Below are 17,396 nucleotides of genomic sequence, written 5' to 3'. Positions count from 1 at the left end.
TGCGTATTTATGATCCAAAATTTAGAATTATTCAGAAATAATAATACTAAAAGACATTCAGAATTTTTTTGCAATAAAATGCACGCTACCACGCATAGGCTGCCCTACATCGTGTAAATCTACGGGTTCCCACGTTTGTCAACCAGTGTGCTATAAATACTCAAGCGCTCTGAACACCTTGCTTAACCAGCAATGTATGGGAAGAAATAGTCACATATATGCCGCCAGTTCACTACAGAATGCAGGCATTCTTATACCAGCGCCTACAAAACAACCGTAAAGAAACAGACGAACAGGTTATAGGTAGCGCCACCTACGGCGAGCGATTGAACGAGAGCGGGGACACGCGCTCCCATAGGAACCCCGCTATCTGAACAGGTCAGGAGTGTAGTAGGTCATGGTTAAGACAACTTGGTGGTGTTCATGTCTGCAATAAATTAAGACTTTTCGGATGTTTTGACTGCTTCGCATATTTCAAACTGGCAACCCTGTAGAAGCGTCTGAATGTGTTTTATAGCAGCGCACGCAGCGATCGGTTGCTACATGGTCGTTACTGTGTATTGCTTTTTTGTGCTCTTGAAGTTTTATTGAGTCCTGTACCTCGCGAAGGAAGCTGTAGGATATATATAATATTTATCAGGGTATCGTGAGTTAGGTGCGTCTCAGCGCGCTTCACCGCAGTGGTCGCCGGTTTCTGTGTGGTAGTTTCTCGATCGACGCTGCAGGATGGAGCCTGGAAAAGAAAACCCTCTGGTGCTTTCGTGGCACGACACGGCCTGGCTGCCCGCGCTGGACCCGACCAATGTGATGGACTACTTCTCGGAACGCAGCAATCCGTTCTACGACCGCACGTGTAACAACGAGATCGTCAAGATGCAGCGCTTGAGTCCCGACCAGTTGAACCACATGACGGGACTCGAGTATGTGCTGCTGCACGCGCAAGAACCCATCCTGTACGTGGTGCGAAAACAGCATCGCCACTCGCCTACCCAGGTGAGTAACTGCATCAATGTGTCGAGCGGAAGAGCATACAGACCATTTAGACGTATTCAAACGCAGCATGGAGCCTAGCGTTGAATCCTTCAATATTTAGCGCTTGGTAAACTTAACTTGTGTATTCCAACAATCAGTATTGCATTTTTTTTTCGCGCTCTGATTTCACAGCGTGAAAGAAACGCCAAGAGAAAATGACGCGCGCACACACGCACGCGGTGCTGTCCAACGTTTATAGAACCGTTTCTATAAACGTTGGCACTGTTCAGCTGTGCGTGGTTCTCTCCGAACGCTTTCTACACGCCGTGCTTGTTCTTTAAACTAAACGTGCCCGAGCCAATAACTTGAATAAATTCCCATTGTTTATACTCACGGGTACACATGACATTTTTTAAAATTACTTTTCCCACTATGCAAGCTTCGTTTGCATTGTACAAGCGTAGTTGGTGCTTCTCTACTGATTATTGCATCTTGTGTAATCTCGCTTACCTGTATTATTTACTGGTTTGACTTGTCCAATATTTTTCAGCACTTTTATTTGTTTTCTTTTTGTGTGCCTACATCATACAGGTGACCCCACTGGCAGACTACTATGTGCTAGCAGGCGTTGTCTACCAGGCACCAGACCTTGGCTCAGTGATCAACTCAAGACTTCTGGGTGCTGCTCACTCGCTACAGGGCGCGCTCCACGAAGCCCTGGGCTACTCGAGGTACCACCCTTCGCGCGGATACTGGTGGAATTTCAAGGACACACCTGCTGCTACCACTGCTACGACGACACCCTCAGCTACCAGCAGCAATGCAGCGGGCAACACCGGCGCTAGCCTGTTCCAACGGCGTCGCGTCGATATGCTCTTGGCTGAGCTGGCGGCCAAGTTCCCACCCGAGCCACCCAAGCCCGAGACTGCAGACGTGAAGCCTGCCAAAGCAGCGGACAAGAAGCAGACCCGGCCTGCGTCCTAGCGCACTTGGTGGTGAAAATTGCGAACACTACCAGCGTCGTTGTGCTATGCAGTCCACAGGGTAGCCTACTGAAGAACACACCTAATATCCATGTCAATCTACGAGGTTACGTCTACTTATGGGCATTACACTTAAATTAAGTGTGGTATACTTAAATTAAGTATGCCCATTATACTTTAATTATGTGTGCCACACACCTAATTAAAGTGTGCGACGCGACTGGAGTGTCACTTGCAGAAGGTTGTACTCGGGTCCAAGTACATTCCATGAACCAGTCTTCTCGTGTAATGACAGGTATTGGCTGTCTATGTTTGTGTAAAAGACAGCTGTGTTTATTGGTTGGAAAATAAACACCAACAACATACCTTTCTTTTTACCTATTATTTGATGTAAAACACTATTAATTCCTTATCTACATCCTCAATAAATTGCACTTACAGACTGTTGCCATTGCTTTGCTACAAGTGCGATGCTTTCCTGTTTAGTATTCCAAAGCGTACTCCCCATAAGTTGACTTAACTTGCTCACATTGGTATAAGTGTACCTTCTTCAGAAGGACAACCTATCAATCATCAATCAACCTTGATGTGCAACATTGCACATCAAGGTGCTGCATTCGGTGCGTTTAGAAGAGCCCCTATGCCAGTTGCATAGCATTTCTTAGCTCCAGTGCCTTCACTTCCATTAGCCACAGTGCCGCCTGGAACATCTACAAAGATTGCACGCACTGCAGCTTGTGGCAGTAGTGCTTTTCCTCACAACACTGCGCTGTGAGCGGTTGTTTGTCATCATGGAGATATTAGTGGAATGACTTTTTCAAAATGTATTGAATACACAGTAAACGTGCTCCTGCTTACTGTGACACGTGGCTAGCACTTGATCAACCGTATCAGCCGCATGCTTGCCCATATTAATTACAAAATAGACTTAATGTAGAAAACTCGTGAAGTGGAGAAGTGATTGGATATTGGCTGAACATTGCATAACCTGTCGCAAATGATGTGACTACCTCCAGCACTTTGCAAGAACAGCATGAACAAAAAGACAAGGACCCAGAAAGACATGACACAGCACCTTCGTCGTCTTTCTCAGTGCTTGCCTTTTTGTAGCACTGCTTTCTTTGTATAGTGAATTATCAGTTGGCCAGGTACAGTATCTATATATTATAGTACATTTTCAGTACACAATGGGTAGAGGTAAAGTGCAAGTAAGGCATGGAGAATTGAAAAGATACTCCACAAGTCATGCACTGCTGTCACAGCTAACGCATTGCCTATTGAATGACTTTTCAAATTGCTGCACAGGATTAGCAGCAGCAGGACTGTAGCAACACCAGTGCGCGCCATAATATTGGCGAGACGTTGCAGTCGCATTTAATGATGCGTATGTGACGTAGCTTTTTCATGCCTTGCGATCCCTCCCTGTTTATTTAGCTTCCACTTCACTTGAAGCAACAGAAGGAAAACATTTAGATTATGCAATAGTTGTCTGTAGCTGTGCTCGTACTTGGATCTGAAAATATTTTGTAGCGATCCATGTGCGAGAATATAATACAAGGCTGAGAGCATTACTTGAAGTGCTCAAAGAATTCTTTGAAGAAGCAATGTCTACATAGCAATTTTTGGTAGTGAACATATCAATGGTATGTTCGCAGAAAAGTTTGCCTTCTTGCACAGCTTTAAAAGTGAATGCCGAATTATTAAAAGCATTAAAAAAAATAATTGGCTATCAATGTATTCCAATTTTCTAGGTTAATATGTAAATCCAGTACCTAGGGGAAAAGGATGGCAAAAGCTGCCTTTTTTTGCCCTTTGCCACTTCGACCATATTGCAACTATGGTTTAAAACTCCCGTGTCTCAGGATGAAGCTTGTTTTGAACCCATCCCTTATTACTTACTTCGAGCACCACCATGTGCATGGGACTGAGCAGAGCTCTTCAAGCTTTTCATTGCACCAGGTAGCGCAAACAGAAATGCTCATTATCATGAACCGGAATGTGCTTGCTATGCCCTCCTTCAGCTTCTCCACTCCCACAATACATGTGCCGATTTGTCTGGCATGGAGTACAAAAACTATGATCGATGAGTCTATGTGTATCAAAAATATCATCACAAATAGTGACGAGTATGAAACTGCGAACCATCACGTAACTGATTGATAAGTGGGGTATAACGCCCCGAAACCACCATACGTTTATGAGAGACACTGTAGTGGAGGGCTCCGGAAATTTGGATCACCTGGGGTTCTTCCAACATGCACTTAAATCCGAGCGCACGGGCCCACAGCATTTTCGCTTCCATTGAAAATGCAGCCGCCGCAGCTGGGATTCCATGCCGCGACCTTTGGGTCAGCAGCTGGGTACCTTAGCCACTAGACTACCGAACCATGACGTCGCACAACTAAAAAGCACGTAACATCATATAATAACTAGCGGCTTAACTAAACATGCTATATCACATAACAATTGGTCATGTGGCTAAAAATCTAACTACCCCAATAACTAAATATTGCACAATGTTTAATCGTGCCACTAAAAATAACCCAACATTCAGTCATTTTCCCGTCAAAAACCATGTAACAGCTGGTCACGTGACTAAAACCACACCATGAAACAGGTTGTCATGTGAAATGTCTAGCCAAGTCTATACTTAGTTCGACTAGCTAAGGCTGAGGATTACTATCAAAAACTTAGTTAAGTCGAACACAAGCTCCATTAGTTGTGCCAGGCTTGCGCTACTAGTGCGATCCACGCACTTTGCTTTGCCAGAAATATGGCTGGCAACCGGCTGTTCGTCCAACACATCGTAAGAAGCTCGTTTTAAGCCGGCATGTAGACAACAGTTGAAGCTCTTCCAACAGCTTCTATCAAGGTTGAGTTTGGTGGCACTGCAAGCTCGTAACTTGAAGACAAAAGGAAGCTTCTGTGTGCAACGTCCACTTTGAACGAAACTATGGTGAATGACATGATCAATGTCCATGAATTTGTGAAGGCATGCTGCTAAAGAAACAAAGCTGCCGAGCACCGCACGTGCTGCTCAAGAAACTTGGCTCACTAAGACAGTTATGGATGGAGTCTACGCAGTTAAAGGCACGCAAAAAATACAAAACTACTGCTTGTTGTAGCTTTGACCCCGATCTCCATCGACCCAATCATACATAATGCCAACGCAATTCAAGTTTGCAGAGTAAAAACAAAAGTGAGAAAAGTTTGCTGCAACTGCTGAAGCCTTCAGGGCCACCAATGCGGTTGTAGCAAGATTGTGTGTGGATCCAACCATTGAGGTTGTCTGCAAATACAGTTTAGCACCCTTGCATTACACATTTGCAGTGCTTCACGCTCTGTACGCCCCTAGGATCGTCCAAATTTACTGCACTGCAACAAAATATGGCAAATTAACAAGGGTTTGATGCGATTAAGCAATACGTGTTTTTGGTGGGAACGCAGAATACACCAGAATGAGCAGATTTCCTGAACCAACGAGGGTTAAATCGGCGAGATTTTATTATACGATGCTATGTGCCCATTCAGAAAACACACTTCAAAAAGACAAATGCATGCTTCAATCAGTTAATTTTTTTGTGGGTGTATTCAGAATGAAATCAATGCACAACAGAGAAGAATACAAGAAAAATATTTTATTGCCCTTAAATTACAGGTCTGTGATCATGTGTATTGGGGAGAAAGTGACACGACAGGCTTTGGCTTGGTAAGCTATGCCAGGTAGACATACTTCAAAACATGCAAAATTCAACCAACAACGTCAAAACTACACCTCATAAATTTAAGCAACAAGAGCGAAACAACAAAATACTCTGTAGCGTCTCGACATGTCGTACACAAATCGGGCATGACTTGTTGAGGTCGATTGGTGGGGGTTGAGGAAGGAGAGGCCACTCCCTCATTCCATAATAGGGAACGGTGCCCGTCAGACCGGCTGCCAGGCAAGTTGGCCCGCAAGGGGCATGGCCACTGCCGCTGCTAACTCTGCTGACGAGGACGACTGCCCAGGAGGCCAAAGCTGCGTTTGTGGTGGGACTGGCACACTAGTACATGCAGATGTCTCGACAAAGAGAACAGCACAGAACAGGACTATCAGGAGCAGACACACGAGCCACGTCTAGTAACTGGACCCCATTTTGCCACAATATGAAAAGATCCTGACCTACACACACACACAAAAAAAGAAAGAATGCATTCTGTTCTTGATAAACAACTGAAAGATCACTGCCACTGGTGCACTTTTGAGTGTATACCTTAGCTTTTAGCTTGTACGGGCATCATGTGGCTGCTTCGCTATCGTACATTCGTCAAGTGTGTGCCTCCATTCAAAAGATATATGATGCCCATTTCCCTTATACTACAATACGCTCAGCTACTAGTTGGGATGCTTGCGTGCCTGTCCATTTCAGAAATAGCCCTGCAAATTTTGTGCTGCCTGCTGTCGTAGACGTTTCTGCGGCACAGTCTGCACCTCAACACAGCTTCCGGGCAGGACAGGTTGGTGCCAGCAGAGAGAGACTAGGAGGGCACAACCTAGTCGGGGGTGCGACCCTGCACAGCAGGGAGTTTCCCCCTGCTCTCTATCACATGTGGCCATGCACGCACACACACACATACATTCTCTGGTGCAGGCAAGCTGCTGCTTCGAAGGCAGGAGAGGAGGAGGGACGGTGATGAAGAGGACAAGACACACCTCCCCTCTACCTTCATGGACTAGATGATGCGTCATAAGTCGCCGGACGAAGAAGTAGAAGGTGCAGTGGGCGACGGAACACTGCTGTTTGTAACCGGGACTACCCGCAGGGTATCCTGCAGCCGCTGCAACGAAGACTCCATCTGCATAGACACAATGTTGCACTTAGGTTCATGGCTGTCGCAAATGAAATCAGCAGGAGAGGGAAGTTGGGCTGCACAGTATGGAAATTCAAACTTCTGAAAAAGCATAGGCATAAAGGCCTGGATGAAGCATCGGTATCACTCATAAAACTTAAACATTAATAGCAAAGTTGTTTATGCTTTTCATCCTGCCATTTCGCATGAGCTGTCTAGAAAACTAAGCTGTACCTAGTGCATGCATTGCAATAACTTAGCTGGCGCTTTCTCTTTTCATCCTTTTGTTATCTTAGGACTGACTGTGAAGACAGTTACTTCTTAGCAATGTAAACTTGAGAAATGAGGAGATTTTCAGTACATTTTTAAGCATCGCCTAGTAATTTGGCACATACACTCTAACCCCGCTACAACAAAACTCACGGGGCGCGGAAAATATATCGTTGAAGCAAGAATTTCGTTGTAGTGAAATCGAAAAAAATATAGCTGAACTGAGCTAGCTAAACAAAGGAACGTTTGTTCTGAAAATTTAAAAAGTGTCCGCTGCTTCCTATTTTTTCCCAGCAGCATCACAACGCAATTCACAGTCATGCATGGCCATGGTGAAAACTGCTAAAATAACACCTACAATTGCATTCGTAAATGTACCAAACAGTTGCATTAACATGTTAACACCAGCAGCCGTCTGCCGTCAAAGTGTATCCGACAACGCCGAGATGGAGGCATAATATTGTGGAGCGGTGACTTCTGCCTTATTCTATGTCATTATCATCCAAATCTTGCGACTGGCTGATTTGGTGATAATGCGGAGAACAGCCGCTCCGATTTGGTACCACACTGGCCAAGCACGGATAAAATAATAAGTATTGAAATCAGGAAAGGCATGAAGGAAACCATGAACTGAGCGACTGAGCTTCAGCTTCGTATCATCTGCGGCTCGGAAACAAGTCAGTAGCAAAAGCAAGGCCATCTTCCATGAGTAGGGCTGTTTCATTGCCATCGCTATCGAGCAATGGTGGCGCCCATGCTTGCTGAAGAGCAATGGTTTCTCGTGGTGCCAACGCGTGTTTTAGACTTCGTCGACGTATTTTCAGGTTCTCAAAATGCATCAAAGTGTTAAAGATTGGCAATAAATTTCTGAGCCTGGAATTGCATCGTGAAATTTTGTTGAAGCAGAACAGCAGAAAAAAAAAGTGTTCGTTATGGCAACAATATATATGCGTTGACTCCTATAGACCTCTCACGGGGAACCATGAGTTTTTCTTTGAAGCGGAAATTTCATTGAAGCGGCGTTCAATTGTAATAAATCCTGTGGCCAGCACACTAATGTTGAAATGACGGATGTGCAACATAGACATGTTTCTTTAATGTGTGTGCCTTCTGAAGAAGGTAGAAGCGAAGCACAGATCAGAATAAAAACAATGAAATAGATATGTGGGGTTTAACGTCCCAAAACCACTATATGATTATGAGAGACGCCGTAGTGGAGGGCTCCGGAACTTTAGACCACCTGGGGTTCTTTAACGTGCACCCAAATCTGAGCACACGGGCCTCCAACATTTCCGCCTCCATCGGAAATGCAGCCGCCGCAGCCGGGATTCGAACCCGCGCCCTGCGGGTCAGCAGCCGAGCACCTTAGCCACTAGACCACCGCGGCGGGGCAAAACAAACAATGAAATAGAGAGGAAATAAAGACAGACAGGGGATTTTGCCAAATGTCTTCATTCTCTCATTACACTAGCAACGACAGCATGTCTACATCAGATACTGTCACATCGCTACAACCCTATTTGAGATTCACAGTCGATTCTGGAGACATATCAAACTCTGATACAGTCAAACCTCAGTATAACAAAGTTACATCCTACACGAAAATAAGTACATTATATTCGAAAATTTGTTTTAAAGGTAATTTTAACACTGCATCTATTGCAAGAATATTCTTTATTTACACTGTTGTAACTTATAATATTTCGTTATATCCATGTTTGTTATATCAAGGTAGGAATTATATCGAATTATTGGCTATATTAAATAGCAGAGAAATTTTCTTGAGTTTTCAACTGTGCAGTGATATTGCCGTGACTTGATAACCTCGAAGTTGTCACCTTGTTTTACAGCATACTGCAAGTAAATCGTCATGTTAGCAGTTGTTATGATTTCTGAAACTGTTTTGAGCTTTGCAATGCCTTCATTTATGTCTTACGATACAAATATTTTGTAGTATTTTGAATTATCAATACATCGAACTATTTCACGACCCCCATCCAGTTCGACATATCTGGGATCGGCTGTACATCTTTTTATTCCAAACTTGCACTTCCACAAAGACCACTTCGAAGCTCTTCTGCAGATATGTTACGTACAAAATTCTTGCTTGTTTGGTCAAAGCTGGCCCTTGTGCCATAAAAACAAAACTATTCAACAGAAACTGGAAAAAGAATGCAAATGCCAACTTTGAAAGAGTCAACCAGTGGTGCCGAAAAAGGCAGATCTGATACCTATCTGTGCATACAGAAGGACGTGCATGGGTAATCGTGAAAGATGGATGCCCATGACAATTTTTTGGGCGGCTTTACCAGACTTTTTAAGCACACGTTGGCACTAAAAAATATCCCATGCTTCAAGCATTGGGTATGTTTTTTTTAGTCTGATTTTCTACCACCGGGTGGTATAAAATCAGACAAAAAAAAAAGTTGACGAAAAAAAATCACAGCATATCCACGGGGTGAATGATGACGAGTGGGTGAAGCTCCGGAGAGAATCATCGGTAAAACTGTGAATCTTCCGTGTGTAATTCGCCCAGTCGATCATGATCTAAAGACATTATGAGAAACACTGTGGGTGCATATATAGAAATCAACCTTTTTTGTTCTTGGAGACAATGGATGGCTTGCGATGTCCCTTCATTATGACGGCTTTATGGTCCGTGAAATGAAGGGTGAGTGGTTCCATGTCTATGTATGCCTTGACATTTCTGACCGACAGGTTAGGAGCTAGATACATGGCTATTAATATGGTTCCAGAATCAAGGACTTTGATGGCTGCATGTTCTCTGTTGCAACTGACTCGTCAGTGGTAGTTTGAGATCTTCAGCCGATTTTGTTTGCCTCACGTAAATGGCAACACCACCTGCAAGACGTTCTGATCCATAGGTACACACGACGGGAACGTATCCTTTGATGTACGGTTGTTTGGCGTTCCATGTCTCGGTAAGGCAGAACACGTTGACTGCGGTTAGTATGGGGTCCCGTTCTACATCGTCCACATGTGCATTGAGAGAACGAACGTTGAGGAGAGCAATGGTGAACTCGTAGGAAGAGTCAACGTCTTCTAGCAGGGATCTTAGATACCGCTGCATCTATGTCGGTAGCCGATGTCGGCCCAGACGTTCAAACTCGTTCAGCATCGCTGTGTCTATCAGTCTGCTAGTCTGTCTGTCTGTCCATCTGTGTGTCTATCTAGTGAACACTCCAAGTACCGCCATCTCCCACCCCCTGTGGCACATACCCGCTCTAGAGCGGGTATTAGAGCGGGTAAATGCCAACAAGCCCCATAGGATCTACAGACCTACAACCCTAAGGAGCATCACCCCTAAAACATTCACCCTGTCCTCATTCTTTTGGTGTCCATGTTTTGCACGCTTTTCTGTCCATGGTGTGACTAAGCAATACTGCGAATGTACGGAGCTGCTGCAGTGATAAGACATCTGGTATGCAGTGAGGAGTCTCACCGTATGCAGCTGGTGCCTTAGGTCATGCAGGGCACGTTGCCACAGGTCATGACGCTGTCGATGGAATGCCTCCCTTTGAGACATGAGGCGCACCCAGTCTTGAGCATTCTGCGGAGGTGGCCTGCGACGGGAGGGAAATAAGTAGGAGGCTAGTAATGCTTTTTTTCATCTTAAGATGTCTTAAGGTTACACTAAAGAGAAAAAAGAATTTCATTCGTTTTGGTAAGTTCCATTCTACAATATAAAAAAAATTGCTGCGTGCAAAAAGGCGCTTGATAAGCAATATGAGAGGAAAAAGAAGGTAAAAACATGAGTGTCAACAACACCTTGAACCTTGTGCACTGGCTCACCTTGAGATCATATTAAAAAAAAAATCTGCAAGATCATCCACTGTTTTCTAATATGAACGGATTTCATCAAGTTCTAAAGGAACTAGGGACTTACCATTACATGTATTGAAATTAATACTCGGACAGTGTGGCCTAAATAAAAGGGTGTGCTTTGGAATCTGTGACATCTCAAGGATGTACCAGTGTTAGAAATTCGTCGAAAGATTAAAAGAAAAAAAAAACATACGTAACTGAGCTTTTTCTCTGTCAATAATGAAAGTTCAATTGCAGAATTAAGAAAAACTTAGTTTTCAAAGAATAATGTACCACTCCAAGCAGATTTAAAGAATTGCCTCTTTATTGTCTCTTCATGCTATGAACAGTTTGCTAAGCAAAACTAGATTGTTGCTTTGCACAACCAAGTTTTGCCACAAGGCAGCCATTCTGGATCACCGATTTTAATGTAACATTCAATGAAAAGGAAACAGTGTAACGAGATGCAATGCACTTTTGCAAACCTAAAATGTGAAATTTCACGAGCAAAACAACCAATCGTTGATGCAAGATGCTGTGATGCTACATTGCATGGTAACAAAGTTGTAGCACTGTAATCCACCTCTTTTCTTTTGCTGTGCTACCATGTGCTGCTTTGGTCAAGCTTTGGTAGGAACTAAGTCAACCGGTATTGCGAAAAGCAAGGCCTCCAACACGAAAATACGTCTCGCAACTGTTCTGCTAGGGGAGGGGCGCGTCTGCCAGGGCATCGTGAAAGAGGCTGATCACATTTTGATGCTTCTCTGCCTAGTAACATACATGCAAAATACGTCTACATGGAAACCAATCTATATCCGTAAGATAGGCACACTCACTCGAGCATCCAGACGTCGAGTGCGGGCGGTTTATCAGATGTAGCAGCTGACGTCCACAACCAGTAGAGTAACGCTACGTTCATCAGCAGCACCAAGCTCACCCTGTTGATAGACGTCACCAGAGCATACATTTCAGCCGCATACTCCACAAGGGTGGACAAACACTTCAGCAACAAGTTCACACACAAACAGTAGTGGGCAAATTGAGGGAAGGAACGGCATAATATTTTTCTGCATATAATTAAAAGTGCTTGTGAAAGCGAGGATTAAGCTAAGCAAGGAGAGGATTCAAAAAAAGTATGTACACAAAATTATGAAAAAAGAATGAATTATAGCAAGACACAGCGGAAAATTGCCCTGTTTGTTGCAAACTGCGTTTGTCATTCGAATCTCTTGAAATAAGGAGAGTTTATTTTCAACAAGTACGTAGCTGGCTGATTAACAGTCATGACATCGGTGGGTTGTTCAGAAAAACTTGACCCTGCTTAGCCATTTTCATTCTTGAAATACTATTAGTCAAGCAAGTGCACTTTGCTCAATTTATGCCACTTACAGCACGAGCAGGAGCTTGACAGCCGTGCTAGTCGCCAGACGACGACCTTCAGAGACCCTGGCAAGTCCTGCAAGCAAGAACACCGCAGCACATGTCAAACCTTGTCCAGTAAGCGATTGTACAGCCAAACGTGTCTCTGTCAGACTCTTGTAAATTGAGTTATTTTTTATGTAGAACTATTTCATAACACGACAGTGTTTTGGAGCAACTTCGGAGTGGTAAAACGACAGTTTTGGAGCAATGCAAATTAGTTCTGAGCAGCTTAGCTTTCTAGAGTCAAACATGCCTGTTAATAGAAATAATTTATTTCTCGTAAACGAAAAAAAAAAAAAAAATTCCAGTAGTTTCCACTAAACATTCAGTACTAGCGAGCTATTAAACACCACAACTGACAGAGAAATAACTTGGAGGAAACAAGCGATGCTTATGTCTCTTTTTCATGGCCACTAGATAATCGTGATGCACTTCCTTTCAGGAAGTTTGTTAACCCCACGCTAATTAAACAAGCTGCTCTGCTCATCTGTGCTTGGTCTGTAGCCGTGTGGGGAGGATCTATTCACACGGCAAGTTTGCATGCGCTGTAGATAGCCAATAGTGTCGGTATAATTGCTACCTCAGTCCCTGCGTATCCCAGACCGTGTAATATGTAATTTCAAAATTCTCCTTCGCATCGCAACTGTGCACCATCAGACAATTGTGTGAGGTAGTCAGCGCGGTATCTTTTCCGCTCTTTGGCAAAAAGGAAGGAAAAGCTTTTTGGTGGGGGCTGAAGGCGACATCTGCTGTGGTAGTGTGTATTTTTATTGGTGGCGACGGTGCACATCAGGGGATGCACATTTGTATTTGGCGGTAAATCTGCACTGCTGTTTAGTGCATAATCGTGCCGCATTCAGAGAAAGTACAAACTATCAAGCTTTCACTGTATTGCTAGATACCAAGTCACAGTTGCTCATGTTGGTGCCACCATGTTTTGGGCGGAATCACGGCGATAATAGTGCTGAGACAAGCACTTACAATCCCTATGAATTACGTCACCGAACTACACTGGATATGGATGCGATTGCATTCTTTGTGTAGCCGAGACTGTGTAGCTCAGCCAACGATAATATTCAGCTAGACTTGGCAGTTGACACTTCCAACTGAAAATTATAAGAGCAATAGGTGTTTATATGCACTTATATGCACAAAATGGCGCAATTGGCACAGCACTCCCACCCCTAGATAAGTGATGGTATAAACTACTGCTTGGTATTACATGCTTTCTTCCACTATTTTTTTGTTTTCGTGCTCGTCAATTTTTTGTGCGGTGGCCCTTTGTTTCCCCCCACCCTACTATCAAATGGAACGACCTAGCTACTCTCTGCACGGCTGGCGAAACTCAACACAGTCGATTGTAGAGAGAGGACGTCTGACACTGTCATTGTATACAGACATTGTATATGTCTAACAGTGCCTCTTCAGCAGCCCTTACCGAAGGAGGAACCAAATCCAGCCTGGGAGCTGCTGGAACGATCACGGTTGCTGTTGCTACGGTTGTTACACTGAAGACGCCGTCGCCGCTGTTTTAGTTTACTGCCAGACGGCTGAAGTCGTTCAGCTTCCCGCAGCAGCGCCGACTCTGCAGACATGGCAGGTGTTAGTCAACAAGTGCAGACCTACCCCGAGGTAGCTATCGATCTGTACCTTTGCTAGCAGGGATACATACATATACAAGTACTTAAGGGGGCAGACTGCTCTTTGGGACGAAAAAGTGACAAAAAAATTCATTTTTTAAAATTGACATATTTGGTTTCGGCAGGTACTTTCCTATCTCTCTGTAAACTTTCACGCACCAGGAAGTAGTAATTTTTTTGTAATGTCATTTTAACTGTGCAGATTCTTGGTGCTGTTAACATGCAGAACCTGCAAAAAAATGGGGAACCGACTTTGAGACTTCTTTATAATTTGCCAGCACCTTTGTCTAAAGCTCTACTACCAATTTATGAGCCCTCTCATGAGGATTGCAAAACATGCGCACCATGATTGTTACTTTTTGAAGAAACCGTGGTTTTCACTTTTTTCCATTTTTCTCAAAAAAGTAATTTTGTGACTATTCAATTTTGAGGCCTCAATATCTCTGCAGCTAGGGCAGGTACAAGAATAATTCTTTTTGCAGTGGAAACCTGTATGTGTGTAGAATGCAAGTATGGGAGCAGAATTTAGAGCACATGCCTTTTTTAATTAATTACCAATCAAAATTGTAACACAATTCAAACTGCTTTTGAAAGTGTATAGTTCATTTTGCTGCAAAATAACCAATAAAGGCCTAAAAACAAAAACCTCTTCCATACTTTCACTCTATAGTCATTAGTCTATGTTGGCATATCCTAAATATCACTTTTAATTAAGCACTTTTTTTTCTATGGTGGCCTTAAACAATAGGGGAGGAACTTAAGTTATCTCAGGAACAAAGTGAGTTACAGGAAAACTAATTAAATATTTGAAATCAGCAGAAAAAACTGCTTAACCCTGTGCAGTTTTATCAAGATCACTGAAGAAATAAACAAAAAATGTCTAACACCAGTCTGCCCCCTTAACCAAGCAGCCCCTCACACGCAACCAGAACAATAATAAAACTTCAACCTTGCAGCTTTTAAGGGATGCATGAAATGATGAATACTCTTGTTATACAGGCAGCCTAAACTAAGGTTAACATAACCGCCGTTCCCTGATGTTACAATGTACACAAAACCGCAGATTATGGTGGTAACGGCAGCTGTAGGAAACAGCGTTTGGCAACCTCGGTTTGATGGTTAACTGAGGAAAGGGCAGGGCACATGGAGGATCAACACACACTGACGAGAGAGCGTAAAAATTCCCGCGCCTGCTAATAAGAAGCAACACTGGTCATGGCTGGCCAAACAAGAGCGATGTTGTAGGACCGTACTACGGCATTGCTCCAAAGTGCCTGTACATATACAGGCACGAAAAACAGAACTGCCTCAAACAATGTAGTTCTGGCATAAAATATTCATATATTCACACAAATGTACGTTTTGAGAACATTATGTAAAATAACAGACATATTTGTATGGAGAACATCGCTCTGCTGATTAGTTGTCAGTTTGTTGAATGCAATGTGGCGTCAGCCACCTTAACAGAGGACACTTTTGTGCTGCGCACATTGGTGAACCGTGGTGGCGCTAACCGCAGTTAAATGCAGTTAACCGTGCCTAACTTGCCTGTGTAACAAGCGTATGAGAATAGCTTTCATATATTAAAAAAAAAAGAGAAAACACTACTGTTTATCGACAGCCATTCTCACACAAACTAAATAAGTCTTGCATGCTACATACTGATGCATGTTAACTGGCAAAACCAATCCTATAAATGCTTACACTAATTCAAACGAACTGTTGGTGCACAGCTTTAAGTAGACAGTGTCTAGAAATATGCACACAAGCTACAAGAAAATGCGCAATAGTAGTCGCACGCAATCTGATGTGTTTCTGCATGCTTAACTCACCGAGATCATTGCAGAAGCCTTCCAGACCCTGAAGGGTATTCTTCTCTATCACAGCTACAAAGGAATGACTCAGTATGAGAAAAAATAAAATAAAAGAGACCAAAATGACTAAGCCAAATTGTATTCGGTTGGCATTTCTCATGACTATCATTTAATTACCGTTTTGCTTTTGTTAACACTGTTCCCCAAAAAAGAGACCATTCACACACCACGCACAGTGTGTAATTACAAAAGACCAACAATTACCATAAGCATTTCCACAGCAATCTGTCTAGCTGGGTAAAAGATTTCGTAAGTTGAAATGGCTCCAGTCAATTACATCGAGTCCTCCACCCCCTCAGGAAATGACCGAATCAGTCTCGAAACTTCGGGCTCTATATAAATACAGCTGTAGCCGTTCAAGACTAAAACAGTTGAAGAGAGAACAACTTTAAAACTAGGGTGTTCGGTGTAATAAAGTACTTTCTCTACAGCTTGTCACTGTCACACATCTTGCCACTGGTTTCCCACATTGAAACAACAGTTACTTCAAAGAGACTGATTCAATCTGATAAGCTTATTTTGCTGGTGGTGCAAATGGGACCACCCGATGACAATAATTTCAAAAAGTGTCATGACGTAACAACTGTCTGGTTGAGCTCAATTGTAGGCTTTAACTGCTTGATTGCAGTTCATACTGCCAGGTGAAGTGATAGCCTTGAAAAACAGTGCTAAGGAGTGCACATTGCAGACAGCACAGAGCTGTACTGCCACATAAGCAAAAACTTAAGTCAGCATCTTGTACCTAAGTACCGTATTTTCAGTGTATAAGATGCACTTTCTGATATTTTCACTGGTGCGTCTTATCTAGGCAAAAAGTCATGCAATTCTGGAAAATGGGACCACCTGGTGACAATAATTTCAAAAAATGTTATGACATAACGACAGAGTCTGGACTGAGCTCATTAATAGGCTTTAACTGCATGATGGCAGGGCGTATTGCCAGGTCAAGCGATAGGCTTGAAAATCAGTGCTAAGGCCTGTAACATGCAGAAAACGCAGAGCTATCCCGTGGCCTTCGCTGCCACATAAGTATCTTGTACCTAAGCACTGTATTTTCCAGTGTATAAGGTGCACTTTCTGATATTTTCGCTGGAACGCCTCTCGTTCGAGATTGCAATATTTTCGCTGGTACGCATTTCATTTGAGATTGCAATAAAAACTGAGCTTGTTACAACAACGAAGAGGGTGCTGTCTTATGGCGAATTCCACTGGTCAAGCTGGGGCAAGAATCAGCATCCCAGTGGTCAATCCAAAATCAGGCTCACGTTTTGCACAGGCAGATCTGAAGCAACCCACTGTGCGACGATGCATTCCGCTTTGATCCGTCTTGTCGAGGTGAATTTAGCCAGACCTCCAGCAACACGGTATTGTCATTTCCGGTACAGCCGAGCTGCTCGGCTACCTTCAGCACTTTTTTCTTTTTTTAGGCAGTGTCTAATCATCCTGTGCACTTGTTTACATTTCTAAAACGGCATTGTTGGACTCTGTAGACGAGATGCTGGTTTGCTCTTGGCGTTAGTGAGAGCACAAGTTTCGATAGCAGTAGCAGCAGCGATGACACCAAACCGTAGGTGCTC

General features: G+C 43.4%; 2 protein-coding genes across 8 annotated transcripts in view; one reads left to right on the top strand and one right to left on the bottom strand.

Moving 5' to 3' along the window:
• The first annotated feature begins 474 nt into the window (after nt 1-474).
• MED6 (mediator complex subunit 6) lies at nt 475-2,402 on the top strand. Its single transcript, XM_037422825.2, has 2 exons — nt 475-993; nt 1,564-2,402. The coding sequence occupies exons 1-2, from the start codon at nt 727-729 to the stop codon at nt 1,954-1,956; spliced, it is 660 nt and encodes a 219-aa protein (XP_037278722.1). The 5' UTR covers nt 475-726; the 3' UTR covers nt 1,957-2,402.
• A 3,176-nt stretch (nt 2,403-5,578) lies between these two features.
• LOC119171928 (protein Aster-B) overlaps nt 5,579-17,396 on the bottom strand; it is a 117,743-nt gene continuing 105,925 nt past the window's right edge. For all 7 annotated transcript variants that reach the window (XM_037422822.2, XM_037422818.2, XM_037422821.2 and 4 more), the window contains 6 exons: nt 15,778-15,831; nt 13,744-13,890; nt 12,273-12,339; nt 11,720-11,821; nt 10,522-10,642; nt 5,579-6,794 (listed from right to left, as the gene is read on the bottom strand). In XM_037422822.2, the coding sequence (XP_037278719.2) occupies nt 6,684-6,794; nt 10,522-10,642; nt 11,720-11,821; nt 12,273-12,339; nt 13,744-13,890; nt 15,778-15,831 (602 nt within the window). In that variant the 3' untranslated portion in view covers nt 5,579-6,683. The remainder of the gene's footprint in view (nt 6,795-10,521; nt 10,643-11,719; nt 11,822-12,272; nt 12,340-13,743; nt 13,891-15,777; nt 15,832-17,396) is intronic.

This window comes from Rhipicephalus microplus, chromosome 4, assembly GCF_043290135.1.
Source record: "Rhipicephalus microplus isolate Deutch F79 chromosome 4, USDA_Rmic, whole genome shotgun sequence".
Classification (NCBI taxonomy): Eukaryota; Metazoa; Arthropoda; class Arachnida; order Ixodida; family Ixodidae; genus Rhipicephalus; species Rhipicephalus microplus.
This window is presented reverse-complemented; position numbering and strand designations above follow the sequence as displayed.